Below are 23772 nucleotides of genomic sequence, written 5' to 3'. Positions count from 1 at the left end.
CTAAAAAAAAAACCCAAAACTTCAGTGTTGCAGTCTTTATACTCTGTTTCCCAATGAAAGTGCACCAAAATGCAGCAGTGCAGTTTAGCCTCCATGTAACAGTGATTAGTGGCCACTACAGGGATTTCTGCCTATAAAGGCCAAAGTCTTCTTGCCAAAAGTAGATTGAAAGTAGGTTTGTGGTCCAAAACGAAAAGTAGTTCAAATCAGGAGATGGGATTTGGCTCAAGTTACACATAGGTCAAGACTACAGTAATTAAAATAGCTGTCTTTGCTTTGATTGCTTTTTTATCCAATGAAAGAAGAGTTTCCCCCACAGGTTAGAGTTGTAGAAAGGTTGTATTTTTTAAATTTGCTGTAGAAATGCAAATAAATGTTGCTACCATAAATTAAACATGTATCAAATGTGATTTCTATAAATAAACTGTTCTGTAAACTTCTGCTGAGAAAATTGTTGAAAGCCCTGTCCTCACTTACAGAGTGAAACACATTCATTGTTCCCAGAAAAACCACAGTCTGGCTACCATTGTGACTATATGGTTGGCATATTGAGCCACAACCCTGATCAGCTGATGCTTCTCTTTGTGTTCTCTCTGATATTATGACGGCTGAGTAAAGAATGGAAGCATAACACTTACAAAGAGCCACTTAAACCAACACGGTATGATGGAGCACAAAACAGATCTGAAATTCATTTGACAATAATTTTGATATTGAAGATATTGCATATTTGTCTCCAACTCATATTAGATATTGTAATGGTGTCACATTAACAGAGTGATAATCAATGCTGAAGCTAATAGTAAAAATTGCACTACATAGCTGTACAAGAACATGCCAAAATAGAAAACAAACACAAATGTCTCCACTTTAACAGTAAAGTATTTGAAATACAAATGTTTCATTCAGGGTTTCTGTGGCTCAGGGTAGAGAGGTCATCTATTTATCAGAAGGTCAATGGTTCGATTCCAGTCTGCATGTCGAAGTGTCCCTTGGGTGTGTATGAATGTGTATTTCTGTTTCTGAAGGCGGCCTGCGCTGCGTGTGATGTAGTGTAAAAGCGCTTTGAGTGGTTGGAAAGACTAGAAAGCTGCTATACCAGTACAGGTCATTTACCATTAGGCAGCAGCAGTGAGAGTGGTCCTGATGAGATGTGCTGCAGCTGACCAACATGCAAAGTAATGGTGCATAGCAGTGTCTGGGATTGGCCGAAGGGAGAGCCCCACCCATGCACCACTTCCTGATGGCCCAGGTAGTTCACCTAAGGACGATGAAAGAAAACTCTTCAGCCCTTACAGGTGTGGTTCAATAGGAGGAGGAGAGGAACATTCATTTCAGCCATGCAGGAGAGACAAGACACACCTCTGGTGAGTATGTGCAGTGTAGCATCTGTCATTTCTTTCTGTTTATCACTGTGGGGATGTCTAAATTTGGCCAAGAGTTAAAATGTATTGTACATGATGACCAACGTTTTCACATAAAGCAATGTGTCTGTTAATAATACACAGGGTCACGTCTACATTGTATGTCAGGGGTGATAAAGTAATATGGGGAAATCATCCTATGATTACTGTGTTGTATAATGGAGACTTGTATGATTTCATATCTGAAGAACAATAGTTAGACTTGATTAGGAAGCGGACGTTGTGGGGGTTTTTTCTTCTTGACATAAAAAAACCTAAAGAGATGTATTTATGTACCTACAGTATTTCCTCACAAGTATTAAAAATGTAGAAAAGTATTCCATCCATTTCTCCCCTAACCCAATTAAGCAGTATTACCCAATTGCATATTTATATTGGTAACCAACATGTTTTATGTACAAGTTTACCTCTCTTACGGTAAAGTGAAAGGTTGTTTTTCTCCCCCATGATAAAATAATCAGGGACCTGTGAGGCAATTTTGCTGAAATTATAAACCTCCCTTTCTACAATATTGTTTTCTTATTATGTGCTTTCATAGGAGGCCTTAAGATTTTCAATTGTTGTAAAATGTTGAGATTCAAAAACAAATACTGATTTTAAAACATCACATTTTTTACAAGAAAACATCTTTAAAATGTAATGTGGGTTTCTACATGTACCTAAAGGGGGTTGCTTGGTCCTACATCCTTAGATATAGTCATATTCTGTAGCTGTCTGTTTGCTGTCTGCTAATGTACACAAATAGATTTAGACATCCCAGATCGTCATCATTCAAGCAAGATGTAAAGTGTGTGGGCAATGTAAGGGTGTCTGTGTCCATGAACCACACACACACACACACACACACACACACACACACACACACACACACAGCTGGACATCTTTTACTTTACCTTTGCTTGCAAATCATCTTGTTTGCATGTCCAATAGTCTTTTCCCTCCCAGACCTAGATCTGTAGTCAAATAAAGCCTTCCACAACAAGCTGCTCACTTACATTAAAACAGATGGCTTAACACAAATTGACTCTCAGTCTGTGTGTTAACCATTGCACCACAATTCTATTATAACACTTTTCTTGACAAAAGATACCCAGGGTGCTACCTCAATGCATTTGGGCTGCATATTTGTTATAATCATCTTTCACAAGCAGCTTAAGTGTCCATGCAAATAAGGCTGGCCAATAAAAGTCTGTGTTTACTCAAGCAAATGGATAATCTTATCAATAATGAATGAGTTTCCTTTCTGAACTTTGTGTCATTTATTTTTATAAAAGGAATCATTCAGAGATGAACAGATTGTGATTGCTCTCACTGTAGAACAATAACTACGTACAAACCAAGTCATAATGTTGAAAGCGCATTCCAGACTATATAGGGTTAGAGAGATACAATATATATATTTTAAATTGACATAATATCAGTTCTGGTGGGAGCCCACAGTATTGTGACCCAGTTTTCTTAGTTTAATGTGTATGAATGACAGTGTTTTGTGTATTTCTAGTTCAAACATCAGGCACGAAGCACTTTGCATAAGAAGCGAGGATGAAAATTCTTCCAACTTTGCATTGACCACAAGTACTAAGAATCTTCCCATGTGCGAAAAGGGTGGTGAGTGTGTCATAATGGATTTAGAGGAAAATGAACCCTATATCCGCATATTTATTTGTTTACAGGGGACACTGCAGCCACAGACACGATGTCTGCGTTGTGGGGACGTACTGGAGTGGTCAGAGGAGCACAGGTGACAAAGACAATATGAACTGATAGGCCTATTCCATCCACATGAAGTGATGTAAACAGACCATTCATGAAAACTGGCAGGAAATCTTATCTGAAACAAATGACAGTCTGAGTCAGTATTCGTGATAAAGAAATCTCCATCAGATCAGCTGAAAAAAGATATTTGCTAAGCAATAATAATATTAATAATAATAATCTTTATTTATAGTGCCCTTTTCAAAAAACAGGTCACAAAGTTCTTTAACAAGTGCAAAACAAATACATGATAAAAGCACTTAAGAAACTAAAATACATGTTAAAAGTAAAGACAAAAAATATATATAATAAAATAAAATTAAATCAACTAAAATTAGGAAAGGCTCCCCTAAAAAAGCATGTTTTAAGAAGGGACTTAAAAGAGTTATTCACTCAGCCAAACTGATTTCCTCGGGAAGCCTCTGCTGGTGCATATGGGACTAAATGGTCAGGGTGAGAGGACATGAAGAGCTTTAAAAGTAATCAATAAAATTTTGATGTCTTTTCTAAAACATACTGTAACATACATACTGTGTAATGAAGCTAAAACAGGGGTGATGTGATCATGTTTCTTTGTTCTGGTCAAAAGCCTGGCAGCTGAGTTCTGTACAGTCTGGAGTTGATTAATAGATTTTTGGGTCAAGCAAGTGAAAAGGCTGTTGCTATAATCTAGACATGATGAGATGAAGGCGTGCAAAATGGCCTCAGTGTCCTTAAAAGTTAACGTTTTATTTTTGATATATTTCTAAGGCTTTGTGGTTTGTGGCTTTGTGGTGTGCTGCTCGATTTATTACTGTCATACAAGACAGCAAGATTTTTAGCAACAGGTTTGATGTGATTCACTAGGGAAAAGCAGATGGCAGTATTTGCTTTGCCATTTGCGGTGACCCAATGACCAGGATCTCTGTTTTGTCTGAGTTCTGCTGGATGAAATTATTTGTCATTAGATTTTTGACATCACAGAAGCAGTCGGTAAGCGAACTCAGCATTCCAGGGTCTGTGGTTCTGACGGGCATGTAAATCTGTGTGTCATCAGGATAAACAGAAAAGAGACACCATGTTTCTCATGTGTCCAAGGGGAAGCATATAAGGAAAATAAAATGGGTCCTAAGATCGAACCCTGAGGCACACCAAAATTAAACCGAACAGAATGAAGAGACATGGTTATTCACACAGACACAGAACCTCCTATTTGACACGTCCAATGAAAAGGCAGTACCAGAGATCCCCACACAGTGCCTCAGTCTATCTAACATGATGTTGTGATCAGTGGTGTCAATTGCAGTGCTAAGGTCCAGGAGTTCTAGAACTAAGCACATGCCATCATTCGCAGACATTAAAAGGTCATTGGTGATTCAGTCTCAGTGCTGTGGTACTTTTGGAAACCAGATTGAAACTTTTTAAATATGTTGCCATTCCAGTACAGAGAGTAGTTGTTTGGACACTACTTTTTCTAAAAGACACTCTCATTTGTGATACTAAAACCTTAAACAAGTCAATGGGATAAAAAATTGTTAAAACTATCTTTTTGCCAGTGAGGGACCTCTGAGTAAGAGGTAGAGGGGGTAATAAAGTCTCTGATTAACACCACTTTTTCAGTAAAATAAGATAAAAAACAATTCACAATCATCAGCACTTTCAGCTGAGGCACAAGGGGGGCTGGATTTATCAGCTGATCCACAGTCTTAAATAAAAATCTAGGATTATGTTGATGTCTAACCTTAGAGTTGCAATAATATTTAATGAGGACAAGAAAATCTGATTGAAATGGTCAACCAGATCATTGGTGTGGGTATCACACAGGTGTTGGCTTTGGTTCTGAAACAATGTGCAAAACTATAAAAACGCTTTGTTCATTAAGGATGCAAAGCAATCAGATTATCAGGTGATTAGCAGGCCATAAGTGGAAGAGGTGCTACTGGAAGCAAACATTTATACTAACAAGACTAAGCTAATTCCAAGTATAGTTTTGTATTTAGGGGGTGGTGATGGCACATACATAAAATGCTTGCCTTCGGTGTGGGAGACTTGGGTTCAATTCCCACTGTGACACATCTACCATTGTGTCCCTGAGCAAGACACTTAACCCCTAGTTGCTCCAGAGGTGTGCGACCTCTGACATGTATAGCCATTGTAAGTCGCTTTGGATAAAAGCGTCAGCTAAATGAATAAATGTAATTTAAATTATTCATAAGACCTGGTCATAATTTCCAAGATAGAATAGAATGCTTTCAATGTTAAATACTAAGAGGGGAAGCAAAGTCCTTCAGCAGCAGACTATAGATAAAGCAGCCAAAGTACTCAGAAGACCTTTAATGAGGCAAAATAATAATAAATAAATATTAATAATAAATAAAAAAATGTTTTGTTATTTTTAACGATAGAAATGATAGATGTTTAATTCATCCCTGCATCTGGATCTGCTTCAACATAATATGCATCATTATACGTGATACGTGAAATATTAGGGGTTAGTGAGTTATGTCCAATCATGTAGCAAACAAAAGAAAATGACACACATATAAAAACAAAACAAAGAATAATGTGGCCTGTCATACATTTTCATGGAATCATTCTTATTTTTCAGGCATTCATTCAGGCAGTTATAAATGCCTCATTTGCAGACAAAACTACAACTTATTTCATTAGGTTTAATTAAGCACTGAGCTGATGGTTGGCTAAAAGATTATACCTTTGTATTTAGAGAAACTAGAGTCTTAAAAGTTGTACGTTTGAAAAGGTTTCTTAAGTTTGCCTTTGTAGAAGGCCCAGGATTCCACAGTCATATCCAGGAGCTTACTACACTACTTGGCAGTAAGCAAAGAGAATAGTCTTGGTGCATATTTATGTGGAACTTAGTGAGAGTTAGTAAGTTACTTGTTGTCTTTTTATTTTTACTATTGTGTGTTGGTAGAAATGACAGTTTGGTACAATACACTTATCAATTTAATGTGTGTTTCTCTCAGTGTCCTGCTGGGCTGTTCCTGTTGCTCTACTGTGGATGAGACACTGGAGAATGTCGCCAGAGGCCTGGCAGGTAGAATAAGGAAGGAGAAGAGTCACTGGGCAGCAGGAAGAGTGGGCGACATTGACTTTGTTAGCTCTTCTAAGACAAGAGGAAAGGTGAAACTACATAACAAAAACTGCAGGATGTATAACAGCTTACGAAGAGTTTGTAAAAATGTATCGAGCAGAAGACTGAAATCAACTCGTCTCTTTATATCCAGTTTGTCAGGGTGTGCAGCAACACAGACCCAGGGCTGATCTACCAGATGCTGACAGAAGAGTGGGGCCTTGCTCCTCCACACCTGGTGGTAGCACTGGTGGGAGGAGATGAACTGGCTCAAATGAAACCCTGGCTCAGGGACATTCTGAGAAAAGGACTTGTGAAGGCTGCACAGAGCACAGGTTATAATCAAGGAGCCAAAACTGCCCTTAGTTTTTTAAATTGACAGCTAGTAACAAAGAATGGGTTCTCTGTTACCCTCTACAAGCTCATAGCAGAATTACCAGAAACACATCACCTGGACAAAAGCCTTTCTTTTATTTAGATGTTGGAAATCCAAAATATGAGTCATAAATTATTTATCTTTTTTAATGTATTTCTTTATTACATGATTAGTAAAATCATGAATTTTAATGCATATAAGAAAGACTAACACAGAATGCTTTAAAACCAGATAGAGTAGCAGTCTAATTAGCAATCAATAGACCAGGTGTTTGTTCTGAATCCAGGACACAACTTTCTGGTTTGCTACACACACATAGTGGAGACTCAGTCCTTCTTCCCCTAGTTCCAGCTACACAGCGCACAACAAAATTGTCTATTCCACATACACACACTTATGCAACTGCTCTCTGTTCTCTAGGGGCATGGATTTTGACTAATGGCCTTTGCTTTGGCATCACCAAGCACTTGGGCCAGGCAGTGAGAGATCACTCCTTGGCCAGCACCTCCTCTAAAGTTCGTGTAGTGGCCATTGGCATTGCACCCTGGAACATGATACACAACCGAGAGGCACTACTCACTGCCAAGGTTTCTTTACATACACAGATAATATAGAGCTAATGAAAACAACAGCAACATCTAAGAGCAAATACTTACATCTTTCACATGAATGAGTTCATGCTTTCCCCTGTCTTTCTGCATACCTGCATCTGCGTTGTCAAGGTGGATGAGCCTGCAGTATACAAGCCAGAGGAATTGCCTCATGGTTCAGTGTATTCCCTGGACAGTCACCACTCTCACTTTGTGCTGGTGGAGGAGGATCCCAACAGACCAGGAGCCACCAGTGAAATGAGGGTGAAGCTACTCAAACACATCTCTCGTCAGCACACTGGTTATGGAGGTAAAGCCCTTTAAGTCACTGCTTGGAACCAGTAATGGAATGAGAATCCTTTACTTAAGCTTCAATAACAATACCATAATTTAAGATTATATATTAGGTCCTGCATTTACTTTTACTTATATAATACTTACATTAATATAAACAGTATAAAGTGGGAGTATTCAAACAGACAAATGGTCCCTTACGTGGTATTAAATTATAGATGCATTAAAATGCATTAAGAATCATTTTATTGTGGCGCTGATCGTAGTAGGTGGCTGCTTCATATTTAGCTTTAAAAAGCCCTTATTCAAAAATTTATGACCTTTTCATATGGCTTGCTGTAATATCAAATGCCTTAAAATTTTACACAAGTGCAGTTATCGAGAAAATGCACATCTGCTCACAACTGTGTTTGGCAGTGTGTCTGCAACGGAAATTCTTTGTGTTGGGGATGGACTCTGCGCTGTCTTTTAGGAAGAAAAAGAATTAATACAAATTGTCTTCTAAAAAAACATCAAGTGAGCAGACTCACTATCACAATCTTCTTTTTAGTATTCTTTGGCTTTAAACCACAAACTAGCAAAGATAGATAACAGGTGCGTCTGTACAAAATTTCTGAGTAATAAACTTTATTTTATTTGTAGAGTCTACCGTGTGGATTTCTAAGGTCCTTGAGGTCTAACAAATGTGTTTAGTGCACATAAAACATTTGTAAACAAAAGCCTTGAATATTAAAAACAAATTATAAAAAATAAATGTACAGCAGTATAAATTGTGCATTCTTCACATGCATGTCTGTTGGCTTGCAGTCTTCTTCCTTTCTGCCTTTGTAGGAGCATTGCAGTGCTTCTTAATGTTTTACTGGTGCAAAACCAACAAAACAGGAAGCCATTCTCAAAAACATTGTTCCAGCATGCTATAGTGGTCAAAAACTTCACAGGACACTGTGACTCAACTCAAAACTGCATTACAAGGCCACCACTGTGCAAAGTTGTCTAATGTTAAACTCTAGCACATAGTATGCACCTACTAATATACTGACAACCTAGGAGATAGGACCTCCTAAGAGGTCACAAGATAAATATAAAGAGAGCTTTGAGAAGATTAACAGGAATTAATGTTGTTTAATTGTTGAACCCGACTGAATCATGTTAAATTTGAACACGAGTCTTTGGTTTAATTACTCAAAAATCGAGGACAATTATGAAAAATATAGCTGTCGCTAGCTAGCTAGATAGATAGATAGATGGCTAGATAGATAGATAGATAGATAGATAGATAGATAGATGGCTAGATAGATAGATAGATAGATAGATAGATAGATAGATAGATAGATAGAAAGGTCAGTCAGTCCGTCCTCCGAGGACATCAAACCAACCAAACAACGCCGTATATACAAGGAATACAAACAGAACATAAGTCTATTAGTGTGTTACCGGTAAAGTTTGTTGAGAGCAGTGATGGCAGAGGGCATGGAGCTCTTACTGTAGCATGCTCTTTCACAGAGATTTGTATCTGCAGCTGGAATATATGAAAAACACTTCATTTTTCTATTTGTGACACTGAGATGCACAAGATATTATTATCAGTGTAGTTTTTGTTGCTTGCAGGCACAGGCAGTTTTGAGATTCCTGTTCTTTGTCTATTGGTCCATGGGGAACCCAAGATCCTCAAGGTAGGTTTCATTTTATTATGCTGTGTGAGTGACTCAATAACTTTAAAGCTGTGACCGCAAAGAGACCGTTTGAAAGCTAGATATCTGTTTTATTGAGCACAATCTGACCTTGAACAGTAGCTTAGGTTGGAAGAAGTAGGCTTTAAATCAAATTTTGGTTGTGCCACCTTCCGAAGTAGCGGGCCAAAGCCCGACTGAGAAATAAATTATTTCTGTTTTCACAAAACTAATCTCTTTGGCTAGAAAGCCTGTCAGAGCCACCAATTTATTTGCATAGATTGAGCCATATCCAAGATCATGAAATACAGCCAACACTTCCAACATCAATATAATTCTCTATTTATGTTTAGTTGAGAAGTTATGTAGTGAAAATGAGAACGTTTGAGAGTTTGCCTGCAAGTCTGAACACTCTGTCCCTCTCTGCAGAGGATGTACAAAGGCATTGGCAATTCGACACCATGGCTGATCCTGGCAGGCTCAGGAGGCGTGGCTGACATCCTCGTCACGCTGATGAATAGGGGCTGCTGGAATACGGACAGTGTTCATGAGCTGCTGCTGGACACCTTTCCAAATGCCCACCACAGCACAGACATCAGTAACTGGGTCAAGCTGGTGAGAGTGCACAGTATGGAGGCAGGCACATACACAGATATGAACATCACAAGACTTGAACGTTGCCAGAAAAATGGGGCACACAGGGAAAGATTGTGAGGGAAGCTAAAATGGGATTTTCATCTGTATCTTCAATATGTGTATGTGATGACCTAATTAAGGATATGAAGGGGGAGGGACCAATAATGGACAATTATTTTTCAAACTGACATACACAATGAAAGGATTGTAATTTTAGAAAACAATACATTAGAGAAAAAAAATATTGCACATTACTTCACTCAAATTAGGTATTAGTAATAACCTACTGTCAATCTGTCAATCAGATCCAGAAGGTACTTGATCACGGGCATCTCCTTACTGTCCATGACCCTGAACAGGAGAGCTCTGAGCTGGATACGGTCATCCTCAAAGCTCTAGTCAAGGGTAAAGTACCGTGTGTGAGATATGTTATCAAGAAACTTGCAATTTCCTAAGGCTGTACAATTACAGGTTTTGTAACTTGACAGTTGCATGGAGAGAGCGCATTGACATTTTGAGCACTTCATAGGTTGTGAACCTGTAGACATCTTGAGTGTTTTGTGCCTGTTTGTGTGTGTGTATCAGCCTGTAAGAGTCAAAGTCAGGAAGCTCAAGACTTCCTGGATGAACTGAAGTTGGCCGTGGCCTGGAACCGGGCGGACATCGCCAAGAGTGACATCTTTAATGGAGATGTGGAGTGGAAGGTGAGACAAATACATAGTAATTTAATTAGAGCTATGCCACACTCACACAGTAATTAAACTTGCTTTACATTCAATTTTGCAATAACTATAAAGTTAAATCTACAATCAAGTCAAACATATTTTCACTCTCTGTTCACTTCTCTATTTTTATATGTCTTCACATATACTGTATAACATTTGTATGTGTACAAATTGTAAGATATAGCATATAACTGCACGTATCTGTATTTATGCACTTTTAATTAGATGTTAACTGCATTACATTAGCTCATTACATTAGATTTAACAAATTAAATAAAAACTAGATGCCTACTACTATACCATGTTCACTATCTTAGTATAGCGTGTCGGTCTGCTAACATTTGCTAATTAACACATATCCACCCTGTAGTTCTTGGACATTTCACTGAAAACCACATATGTCAACCTGATGGTGGCACTAAAGGAAAGGTCAGAGGATCACCAAAGTCAGTAGGGTTGATCCTCAGGGGACCACAAATATGCACAAAATTGGCAATTCATCCAACAGTTTTGAGATATTTCAGTCTGAACTGAAGTGAAAAATAAGAATGGCAAGCCAGTGTACATTCTGGTAAGGGAGAAAAGAACCTGACAATTACAAAAACATTTTCACAGGAATAAGAAAAGACAGCTGTTTTATAAGCTATTGTGACATAGACACATGATCTTTTCAGGCGAGTGACCTTGAAGAGGTGATGATGGATGCACTAATCAATGACAAACCTGACTTTGTGCGCCTCTTTGTGGACAACGGTGTGAACCTGGGCGAGTTCCTTACCTACGGCCGTCTACAGGAGCTTTACTGGTCTGTATCAGAGAAGAGCCTCCTTCACAACCTGCTCCTCAAAAAGTACGAGGAGAAGCAGCTTCTGCTCGGAGCTGGCAGGACACCTGGTCCACCTGGGCACCATATGCCTGAGCAAGGGGACCGGAAACCCCGCTTCACCCTCTACGAGGTCGCCAAAGTGCTGAAAGACTTTCTCCATGACTCCTGCAAAGGCTTTTACCAAAAGATTCCCTCAGTGAGTGATTTACTCCAATGTTTTAGTAAATCATACTGTATATACTGCACTGAGTAAGAAATCCTTTCAGCTGATGAATTCAGTTCCGTCTTGTATAGCGTCTTGCAGTGGATGTCATTTTTGGGACACCTTCTAAATGAAGGGATGTCTATTTATGACAAGTTTGCATTTATCCATGTGATTTGAAGAGTGATTTTCCCTTGTAACCCTCTTAGACTGTTTCATGTGAAAACGTTAAAAGTCTGAGAGATGCAATGAAATAGACAATATGCACACTTAAACTCTGTGTACTGTCAACTCACTTCCTGGAAAACAGTGAATCTTTAATAGAGAGCCTAAGTCACTCGCTTCTGCTTGCGGCCTATGGGACCTTATTTCGGTACAAATATGTATGGTAGTCAATGGCGAGAGACAACTTATTTTTTGATCCTGTTTGAACTGTGCCCTGAATTACACATATGATGTTTGCCAATTTAAAAGATAATTTTGTTCGTCAAGAAAGTTGCAGTTTGTCGTAAAACAGTAAAGTTACATGTTGTTTTGTGTGAAAACAGTTCAATGAACTACATTTCTCGTCTTGCACAACATACGTCACCAACATGTTAGCGGTAATGGTAGCTAACGTTTATTGCTGGGTGGCTGCTAATTAGATAACTTAGAAATATATCTCACCTGATGTGTTTAATCCAACAACTCTTGGTCATTGTATCATATTATCCTCTCATGTAAGTTCTTTGACGTTAGCTTCAGTTAGCTTCAGCTTCAGGTGTGGCTCCCACTGGTTGCGTGTCGAAGTGTCCTTGGGCAAGATACTGAACCCCAATTTGCCCCTGGTGACTGTTCCGCCAGTGTATGAATGAGTGTGAATGTTAGTTTCCGTTTGAGCACTTAGGCTCAGTGTATGAATGTGTATGACTGGTGAATGCAGATGTAGTGTAAAAGCGCTTTGAGTGGTCGAAAAGACTAGAAAGGCGCTATACAAATACGGAGCATTCAGTACCGTTAGCTTCAGTCATTGAGGGAAAAAGTTACGTTTGCGGTCTTTGTAATTGTGTATTTTCACAGTCTTATAATGTTACCTCAACAGTTTTACATCAAACTGCGACTTTTTTGACTTTCAAATGTATATTTTAAATTGACCATCATTGTATGTGTAATTCAGAGCACAATTCAAACGGGATAAAAAAATGAGTTGTCTCTTGCCATTGACTACTGTACATATTTTTAACGCTAAAGGGGTACCCAGAGCGTTAAAGAGCGACGCCAAAGGGCCTTGACCAAGTGCCAATATGTGGCGAGTCGGGAGTGAGAACGTGCTCCCAACCTATCAAGTTGGCCTGTCTGTCCTAAACTGATATTCCATTGGTTTACACTTTGAAAGGATTTCCATCTGCATTATGTCTTACCCCAAGATCAGATTTCAACAGGAACTATATCATGTTAAGGAATTAAAAAGACCATTTTGTGATGCCTTTAAGAGGTAAAACTATACTATTCAATTTAAATTTTTCAATTTTATTTACATAGCGCCAAATCACAACAACAGTTATCTCACAGCGCTTTTCATAAAAGAGCAGGTCTAGACCATACTCTATTATGTTATTTACAGAAGCCCAACACCTCCAATTTATCTCCAATAAAATATAAAACATAATTAGGGCAAGAGAGAAAAGGGAATTTTATTTACATCTTATTGTTTTCAACCCTGCTAGTCAAAATGCAACCCCTCAGATTTTTCTTGTGACCTACTGGAAAGGTCCTGACCCCAAGCTGGGAAGCACTGGGCAGAGGTTGTCAATTTCACGATGGATGGTCATTGCAAACCAAACCTGCTGTTACACTCTAAGAAATCTTGTCTAAATATACCCTCAGGATTTGCTCTCTATGTTGTGTAATGTATGTTGTTTATGTCATGCTGTACAGCTACATTTACAAGATAAGATATACTTTATTGTCCACAAAGGGAAATTTGTTTTGGACTCTGTCCGTTCTGCAGCTGACGCTTTTATTCAAAGTGACTTATAATTGCTACATATGCAATTAGGGGTTAAGTGTCTTGCTTAGGGACACATTGGTGTGTCACAGTAGAGAATTGAACCCAGGTCTGCCACACCAAAGGCATGTGTCTTATCCATTGCACCATCACCACCCCGCTAAATAAGGTGATACTCTCAGGAAATAAATTATAGCTCAGCTCATGACCCTACTCAAATTGTTTCTTGAAGATCTGTTTGTCCAGCGTGTTTAATAGAAATCACTTCATGTATTTCATGCATACCTAAATATCCTGTTCACAGGCAAAAGGGAAAAAAAATTCTCCTTGGTAGGAAGTAATTGGTTTTGCAATGATGACCATAGATTTTTCCATGGATTACTCATGCAATAATTGGATGTTTTGTAAACTGTATAGCCACCCTGTTTACATATTTAATACATGTAGTGTTCTGTCTGTGTGCTCCAGGAGAAGCCAGCGAAGGGCCGACTGTTTCACCACCAGAAGAACCTGGCCGAGTTAGAGGAACGCTGCGAACATCCTTGGAGGGATCTCTTCCTCTGGGCTGTTCTTCAGAACAGACAGCAGATGGCTAACTACTTTTGGGCCATGGTCAGTCTTGTCAACTTCCTTTGTCAGTTCAGCTCCAGCTTGTACTGTCTCAATCTCAGTGCTGTGTGTTTCAAACAATAAAATTCTAAATGTGCCTAGCTTAGGCAAAAACTACTCAATCCAAACTGATGTGAGCTGAATTATACGGTGCTAGTTTGTATTTTGGATTCAGTGTGAACAAGAGTGATGTGGGCCAGCACAGTGGGTGCAGGTCAGTCCTGCCATATGAAAATGTCACTCTAGATAAAAGAGCCCAGCAAACGGCATATTTGTCAAGAACTGAGGTGAACTAAAAAGCTATCTTATCTTCAAGAACATTATTCAAATGAAGGTCATGCCGCTTCATGGAGCAGTATAGTGAGGTTGTGCAGGCGTATCTAAAGACCGGATGAAGTTAATGAGAAATATATCCTCACATGGGACTGATGCTCTATGAATAGTTTAAATGACACCAATCAATGTTTTCAAAATCTTTTCAAGGCGCCTTTCATTTCTTTATTGCCCTTTTCCAAACTAAGGGAACCAATTATTGTAATCTCACAAGCAGTCACCCTGATGTGCTCCTTTCCTGCGTCTAATTTCAAACATTAGCTAAAATAATAGTAATTGCATTCAGTGTGTGTACATCCCCCGCTGCAAATTGTTTTACCACTCAGACTCTGGCCAGGATATCTGCATTCATAATTTGATTGTTTCAAGTCTCTCTCAAGTTGAAGGCCTTATCACAATTATCCTTGCAGGCTGGCTCATGCTAGCAAAATATCTCATATTTAATATGTACATACAGTATCTATGAACCCAGGGGTAATATCACACAGCGTGATGTATAAAAATCATTGATCATTTAAATAAAGAGGTTTGAGGTAACAAATGGAGACATCTCTGTTTTAGTATGTTGCTCTGCATTTACACATTGGTCACATTAGTATAATAAATGTTTCATCTACAAAGTAAATGGCATTAAAGTTTGCTATTACCAGTTGATTATAGAAAATTATAATATAATACAATAACCATAATAAAGCAATAATAAACTATGCCAATCTCTTAAAAGAAAGAGTTTGACACTTAAATAAATTTAATCCCACTGGAAGGGAATAACATGAATCTGGATGTGCAAATTCTTCAAACATAGCCAAGTGGTTGATACTGTGTACCTACTGTTCTTATTGTTGCAGTTGTCTTTGGAGAGTTATTAAAAACACCATCTTCCTTCTATCCGTGCAGAACTATTTCTTGGTTGGGAGCAGACTATTTCTTGGAGCAGTCCTGCTTTAGACAGAGCCTTTGGAAAGGGCCAGACTAGCTGTTTTCCCATTTCCAGTCATTATGCAAAGCTAAACTAACCATCCCCTGGCTACAACTTCATATTGCATGGACAGATATGAGAGTGGTATCTATCTCCTCATTATCTCATGGTTAGAAAAGAAACAAGTGCATTTCCCTAAATGTCAAACAAGCAGAGATGGTGAGGCATATTTTTCAGATCAGTCTACACTTTCAACCACATAATGCAACCTATACTAAAGTAAATGAAGACTTGTAAACACTGCTAAAGTGTTTCAAGGATGAGGGTAGGTGTTCTCTATCTCAGGTCTGTAGGTGAGACTGCATTTTGAGTCTACAATCATTAAAAAACTGCAACACCAAAATTCAAAACATAGGGCTGGAACCTGCTATCACACCCAAACTGTTGTTTTACTAGACTGGCTATGACAACAACGACATCTAAGATATTAATGTTTTATGATGCTATTAAAGGATTGTTCAGTGCTGTTGGTAAACACAGGGTGAAGAGGTCTATAGTTTTAAATGGTTGAGCAACACAGGAGGGCTTACATTTTAAGTATGTCTTTTATACATTATACATCATATGTCAGAACAACTAATTTTCATGGTCAAAAGAATCTGACTGGGGGCCTTTAGAAACAGCAGGTGGACTTACAGGTAGTGATGTGCCTTTTGCTGCCTGATGCTCACAGTACACCCCATTTAGATGCAAAAATACACAGCTCTCTAAAGTTCTAAATTAGATTTCTCAGATCCCTCTCTCAGACCCATTTCTTGGATCCAGCTTTCTTTTAATCCTTCAGGGCCCTGAGGCGGTTGCTGCAGCGCTGGCAGGTTGTAAGATTCTGAAAGAGATGGCACGACTGGAATCTGAGGCTGAGTCTGCACGCAGTATGAAGGAGGCCAAGTATGAGCAGTTTGCCCTTGGTGAGTACGTAAACTGTTAGATGACAACAGCTGACAGAGTGGTCAGAAAAAGTACAGGTTAAACACAGCAAGCGGCACATTTACTGATCTCAGCAACACAACAAAACAAACATACACAGATTCCACCGGAGGGGAAAATAATGTGAATGTGCGAATTCTTCAAATGTAGCAGAGTGGTTGATATTGTGCACCTACTGTTCTTATTGTGGCAGATGTCTTTGGAGAGTGTTACTCCAACAGTGAAGACAGGGCTTATGCTTTGTTGGTGAGAAGAACACACTGCTGGAGTAAATCTACAGTCCTTAACTTGGCAACTGAGGCAGATGCCAAATGCTTCTTTGCCCATGATGGAGTTCAGGTAACAAGGGGACACATCCATATGCTCATTTGACTTCAATTTAACAGACTCTTAAAGTTGATGTAAAACATTTAACTTTCATCCAACAGTTTCAAAATATTGTGTATTTTATAAAGAGAGTTGGGTAGTTTATTTTGCTACCGTCTGTATTGAAATACTTGCCGGTTGCCCTGCGGTTATTAAAAACTTTACCGGGGCATTTCATGCCATTAGATATTTATTTCAAAGTCATGTATTGCTGCTCACTGGACTCCATTCTGTGCACATTCTGCCTAAATATCCTTCCAACAGACGTCCTTGTCATTACAAAGTCTTCACTGAGAGTAAATTGGTATTCAATGTCAGCAGGGAAAGTTAGTATGCAGAAAACTCTTGAAAGTGAAGTAATATTTTATTTAAAGCACACAGTTGAATTAATGTAGCTTTTTAAAATGGGTATATACTAATTGTAATTCAGTACATAGGTGTAATGTTTCAAGAGAATATGGATTCTTCTGGTCTATCACAAAGAGTGGACAAGCATCAGGTGTTCTTTCGTATTAGTGACCTCATCCCATACTGCAAATAGACTGCTGTGAAGAAAGAAATGGTTCACACATATTTAACACTATTATCCATTATTATACATGCATATGTATCTTTGCTGTTAACTAGCAAGGGTAAATCCCTGTATGATGATTCCACTCACAAAACTGTAAGGCAGAAATATTCTAAGACTTGTGGTGCCCTCTTGTGGTGAACTTCTTTCAGCTGTTAAGTTTGTCCTTGTTATCAGATTTTAACCTGAATGATAAAAAAGTAAACTTTTACTGCAGGCTCTCCTCACAAAGATTTGGTGGGGGGCGATGACGACAGACACAGCCATCTCCAAACTTGTGGTGTCTTTCTTCTGTCCACCACTCATTTGGACCAACCTCATAAAGTTCAGGTGATGCATCTTGCACTGCCTCATCATTTGTCTTAGCCATGTCGATATACTGTATGTCTGTTTGTTGTGTGAACTGACACACTCATGTGTTTCTCAGTGATGAGGAACTTGACAATCGTAATGGCCGTGAGCAGTTTGTGGAGCTGGACAGTCTGGATACAGAAAAGGCTTTACTGTTATCTGACGATGATGACCCTTTGTGAGTTTGCAATCGAATAGTACACAAATTGCTGTTAAATAATCTAAGAATTACAGTCAGATGTACGCAGAAGTCAGTATTTGTAGCATGGCATTACCCTGCAGTGTATATTGACAATAAAGCTGTACTTGACCATAACGTAAAATCAGCTAAAGCATAAAATTCAGATGCACTACACTGATTTACATTTTAATAAAGTATCAGTGTACCTAAGTACAGTACTTGGGTAAATGTTACTTTTCACGTCTGCATAGAACATGTAATAAATATTAGTAAAACACATGCTAAATCCCAAAGCACAAGACTACATAAAACAATGTACATCAATGATAGTAACATTAAACCTGGAGTACATTAATGGTTAAAACAATAACCTTCCCATGTTTCCCAGATTTTAAGAAGCCAGGACATAACCTATATTTAGATAATTATACACTGGGTAGTTATGTTCTATATGTAAAAATAGTTTGAGAAGCACTTGAGTGTCTCTTCGACTCTTTGTTTTCCAGGGACTCTTCACCTGGAGGTCCTGCAACTCAGAGCTGTGCCTCTGTCTGGTGGCGTTTCTTACTCCGCCGCTGGCGTCGCTTCTGGAGTGCTCCTGTCACTGTGTTCCTCGGTAATGTCATCATGTACTTCGCCTTCCTCTGCCTCTTCACCTATGTGCTCCTGCTAGACTTCCGCCCACCACCACCCTTTGGCCCTGGAGCCCCCGAGATAATGCTCTACTTCTGGGTCTTCACCTTAGTGCTGGAGGAACTTCGACAGGTGACTGTCAAAGCATCCATTCTGACTGGTTCCTTTATAATTCCATTTCATGTATTCAAACACAAGTTTTCAGACCATTGTTTTTGATTTTTTGTTAAGGATCCACACATATCTATCTATGCAGTGTTGGTGACAACGTTCAGGCCTGACAAGTCAGACATATTTGAGTAGGAGGTGATGTGAATCACTACTATGACCTCAATCTCTCTGGGGTTTTAAGGATTCATGAGGCTTTCACCTCTCTGCTTGACTCCCTCCCAGTGAGCCAGGTCAGACAAGCATGATCCCTTATTGCACTGATTCCGTTGAGTCTTCCTCCCTTGGGCACAAAAGCCCCAGATGAGACAGGCCTTTACCGCTGTTCCCTCTGCTCGCTTTTTTCAACGCGCATTCCAGAAAGTCCCTGAGCTGAACAGAAGTATGGCACAGATTTACAAAAAAAGAACGATGTTGCTACAGGCGGCCCTGGCATGCTTCCAAGCCCAGGGGTGCATGCCTTTCCCTAAAGGAAGACAGTGCCACAGGGGGGCCTGTTCTTACCATGCCATAGAACAAGGTTAGAGACTGTGTGTTTATCAGCTTTTTAAATCTTATAGATGTGCTGTTGCAAGGCTGCTCACAAAGTTGACAACCAACATGTTGTTGTGTGAATTGGTACGCGTAGCCATGCAAAATATGTAAAACAAATAAATTAAAATTTGGTTCCTTATCAGTCCACCATCTTGGCCATTCATTCAATTTTATAATTGCCCATTAGTTAGTTAGTGATAGTTTCAAGTATTTGGTCATGATGGCCTTTGTGGTCTGAAAGTCAGGGCTCACATGCCAGTCTATCACTTTATGAAAGCAGCATACTGCTCTCAGATTGTTGTGCACTTACGGGTTCCCTGTTCAAACCACTGGAGACAACTCAACCTTACACTGTAAGTGCCAGAGACATTTTACAGGAATGAGAATCTGGGACACTGCAGGTGCTTCTACAGCAGCAGGGCTGTGTACCTGCTAACTCCCTTGGCCCCTGCAGGTGTGTCTGAATAGGGCTCCAATGAATCATTTACCTATAAACACAGAATTATTCAGGATGTGAATACATTTGCATGGAATTGGCAACTTTACAATACATGTAAAACTGATTTATATATTCATAATGTAATATATATTTCAATCTCATTTTTTGAGCCAATAGCACAAAATATCCAAATATTTTCTAAAATGTATCAAGGATACACATTAAGACTATACACTGTATATTTTCATTTCTGTCATAATAAAGTAACACACGCTTTGGAATTATAAATGAAAGTGAGGCTCAATCTTGCAACAGAAATAAATGTCACATCACACTTTTCATAACAAAGATAAGGTTGCTGCAAAAATACTGGCTATGGTTTTTCTAATGAATTTTTTATAGATTTTACAAAAAAGTTCGTTCTTGTATGTACAAATAATTCTGCCTTTTACACAGAGCTTCTTCACAGATGAAGAGATTAACATCTTGAAGAAGTTAAAACTCTATGTAGAGGACAACTGGAACAAGTGCGACATGGTTGCCATCTCCCTCTTTGTCGTTGGGGTTTCATGCAGGTAATTAATATTAAATGACACTGATGACAGTGGAAAAAATGTAATATAACACCCTAGATTTGTTGTTATGATGGTCCAGGCTAGAGCATTAAAATAAAGGAATGAGTAAATGAAAGACTGAATGGGAAGAAGGGTTAGAATGTAATAAACTGCATAGTACGTAAAATCTGTTTTGTTTGATTTTGCAGGATGGTGAACAACACCTATGAGGCAGGAAGGACAGTTCTGGCGATAGACTTCATGGTATTCACTCTACGTCTGATCCACATCTTTGCCATTCATAAGCAGTTGGGCCCCAAGATCATCATTGTGGAAAGAATGGTGACCAAAACAAAACATTAAAAATTCTTATTGAAATTTTAAGTGATGTTAATGATTATAGATGAAGACAATGTAGACCTTGTATTGCCTATTAAGAAGATGAAAACATGTGCCTGTTTCTCCTTTACAGATGAAGGACGTTTTCTTCTTCCTCTTTTTCCTGAGTGTGTGGCTCATTGCGTACGGTGTTGCTACCCAGGCTCTTCTCCACCCCAATGACCCAAGGATTGACTGGGTGTTTCGCAGAGCCTTGTACCGCCCATACCTGCACATCTTTGGCCAGATTCCCTTGGAGGAAATAGATGGTAAATTATATTGGATGAAAATTTCTGTATTTATTCAGTGTAAAGAAACTGCGATTTTTAAATGAGTGTTTATCCCTGGAAACAGTGTGACAGTTTGTTGACATGTTTAATGTTATATTGTGATCATTTATGAAATCAGGGGTGGATTTCTTTTGGCCTGAATGTTACGTCTTCCTATCAAGTTTTCTTGTTCTTTCATTAAACGTTACACAGCTGCTCGCATGCCTGAAATTAACTGCACCAATGACACAGAAGAGATTATCCTGGGCCTACGGCCGCCATGTCCCAATATCTATGCCAACTGGCTGGTCATCCTGCTGCTGGTTATCTTCCTTCTTGTCACCAATGTCCTGCTGCTCAATCTGCTCATTGCCATGTTCAGGTCAGGGGCTGTGAATCCAGAAAACACATGTTCATGTTTGTTTGTCTGATGAAATGAGTTTAGCCAGTTTGATTGCCATTTTAAAATAAAAAAAACACAAAACGATATGATTGTTTTGTTGATTTTTTTCCCATTTGCAGCTACACATTCCAGGTAGTGCAGGGCAACACAGACATCTTCTGGAAGTTCCAGAGATACAACCTGATTGTGGAATACCACAGCCGTCCAGCACTGGCCCCGCCCTTCATCATCATCAGCCACCTCTCTCAACTCCTTCTCAGCCTTGTCAAACAACCCGAGTCCAAGCAGGAGCATCTTGGTATGAAGATTACATATGGACATTTCCACGAGGAACTATTAAGCCATTATCCCTTATTTCAAGCACATATTTAAATAGTGTCTTGTGGCTTATCTGGCTAAATTAAAATGAAATGAAATACTGGAAAACACAGGGTGTGCTTATCTCTGTCGTTCACCTGCTCTATCCATAGAAATTGCCTGTTGGTTAATTGCTTATTGGAGTGCCTCCTTGTGTGTGTGTTTTTCCAGAGAGAGAGCTGCCGGCAGGGCTAGACCAGAGGCTGATGACATGGGAGACGGTGCAGAAAGAGAACTACCTGGCCAAACTGGAGCGCCAGCACTGGGAGAGCAGTGAGGAGAGACTCAAGAGTACTTCCTCAAAGTAATTATTTATAAAAATTGCTAACCTGTCATATAGTTGGATTATGAGAAGATATAATCTTTTTAGCAAACAAGCTCTGATAGACCCACTGGACACTACCTGCCCAGCCCCAAACTGTTGCTTGTTTTAAAGCTCTTCTGCACCCTAGTGGTAAAAGATGAATTTTTGCAGCATTGATGGTGGATGAAGATGGTTTAACTGATTGTTGTTGGTGACCAAGGGTTCAGAGCTTGCTGAGGATTGTTGGTGGCTTCAAGGACCAAGAGAAACGGCTGGCATCCATGGAGGCTCAGGTAAACCTGAAAAAGTGACATCAACTGCACCATTTGACACATATTCAGGTTGCGTTTTCCTAAATCTATTTCACCTATTCTATTTGCATAAGCCTCAAGTCATGTCTGGCTTTGTCTCAAGGTCAGATATTGTGGAGAGGTGTTGTCCTGGATGGCAGAGTGCTTTGCTCAAAGCACACTCAAGTGTGGGAAAGAAGCTCCAAGAGCTCCAAGTGAGTCAAAAAACAGGAAACAGGAAATACTGCCTCATAATTAATGACAACAGACAAAAATAATATTCTATTCTAACACAGTAAAATACTGTGCACTACTGTGTGTGTTTTGATCTAATTTAATATTAACATGGAATGACATTTCAGCATCTCTAACAGGCTCAAAGGCAAGCACCACCAAGGACGCACCTCAAAGTCAAACAGAGAAAGAAGTCAAAAAAGAAGGGGGGCAAGCCAGACCAGGACACCCAGGATACGGAGCTAACAAAAGATTTCCTTACATTGATGAATAAAAGTGATATTAGTAACTGGTAGCACCTAGACAGCTAATTACGATTCTGATTTTAGAATATTTTGATGATGGTGTGACTCGGGGAAAGGGGAGATTGATTTGGTTTGGACTTTAAATTAATAAAATGATGTCAGATGTATTCAAAGATGTCTCTGGTTTTTGAAAGCTGTTGCAGAAAGGTTTATTATACATCTATATCTATATTAAGATCTATATATCTTTGTATATATCAGACCTATTTTAGTAGAGGATATGTGTATTGCTCTTAAAGCTATTGACCCAAAAAAGTCATCAGGACCAGACAACCTAGAGAGCCTTTCTTATTAACAAATTCAATCCCCAAAGTATGGAAAGAAGCCTATGTGCTTTGCTTGTTAAAGGGTGGAAACCCTTTGGATCTTAACAATTATAAGCCAATTTCTAAGCTTTCTATTCTTGCTAAAATTTTGGAAGTAAACTGTCAATTAAAACAATATTTGGCAGATCACAACATTCTAACTGATTTACAGTCCGGCACAGTTAAATTAAATGACATTGTTAATACTTTGGACAAAAAAACAACACTGTGCTGCCTTATTTATTGATCTGTCCAAAGCATTTGACTCCGTTGATCATGAGCTACTGCTAATAGATTAAATATTATTGGAATAGGAAACACAGCTATAAATTGGTTCTGATCTTACAGAGTGAACACAATGTGTTTCTATAGACGGTCTTAAATCAGACCTTATAGAGATTTCCAAGGGTGTTCCCCAAGGTTCAATTTGAACTCCTATTTTATTTTCTATATTTGTAAATAATGGAAAGGACTTGCAAACTGCTGAAATGCATCTTTATGCAGATGACACAGCTATATATAGTTGCCCCTTCACTGAACCGAGTCATAAATGAGCTTCAGTTAGGTTTTCAACAGCTTCAAGTCTCACTAAATGGACACAAGTTAGTTGTTAATGCTAAGAAAACTAACTTTATGACGTTTTTGAGGGCTCGTTTCCAATTCCCACACTTTAGATGACAAGCTTTTTACTTTAGATAATGCTTATTTTAACATGATAGCCAGA

General features: G+C 38.9%; 1 protein-coding gene across 1 annotated transcript; it reads left to right on the top strand.

Moving 5' to 3' along the window:
• Window positions 1-1305: 1305 nt before the first annotated feature.
• On the top strand, window positions 1306-22850 carry trpm5 (transient receptor potential cation channel, subfamily M, member 5). Its single transcript, XM_046031899.1, has 26 exons — window positions 1306-1367; window positions 3098-3165; window positions 6146-6302; window positions 6407-6587; window positions 7049-7215; window positions 7351-7528; window positions 9121-9185; window positions 9612-9797; window positions 10124-10223; window positions 10404-10522; window positions 11218-11565; window positions 14027-14170; window positions 16264-16387; window positions 16600-16745; window positions 17561-17673; window positions 17771-17872; window positions 18382-18640; window positions 20106-20224; window positions 20413-20545; window positions 20676-20850; window positions 21064-21232; window positions 21373-21551; window positions 21782-21914; window positions 22135-22207; window positions 22329-22419; window positions 22567-22850. The coding sequence occupies exons 1-26, from the start codon at window positions 1341-1343 to the stop codon at window positions 22710-22712; spliced, it is 3702 nt and encodes a 1233-aa protein (XP_045887855.1). The 5' UTR covers window positions 1306-1340; the 3' UTR covers window positions 22713-22850.
• The last annotated feature ends 922 nt before the right edge of the window (window positions 22851-23772 follow it).

This window comes from Micropterus dolomieu, linkage group LG20 (genome assembly GCF_021292245.1).
Source record: "Micropterus dolomieu isolate WLL.071019.BEF.003 ecotype Adirondacks linkage group LG20, ASM2129224v1, whole genome shotgun sequence".
Lineage (NCBI taxonomy): Eukaryota > Metazoa > Chordata > Actinopteri > Centrarchiformes > Centrarchidae > Micropterus > Micropterus dolomieu.
Note: the sequence above shows the minus strand (reverse complement) of the source record. Positions and strands in the feature narration are given on the sequence as shown.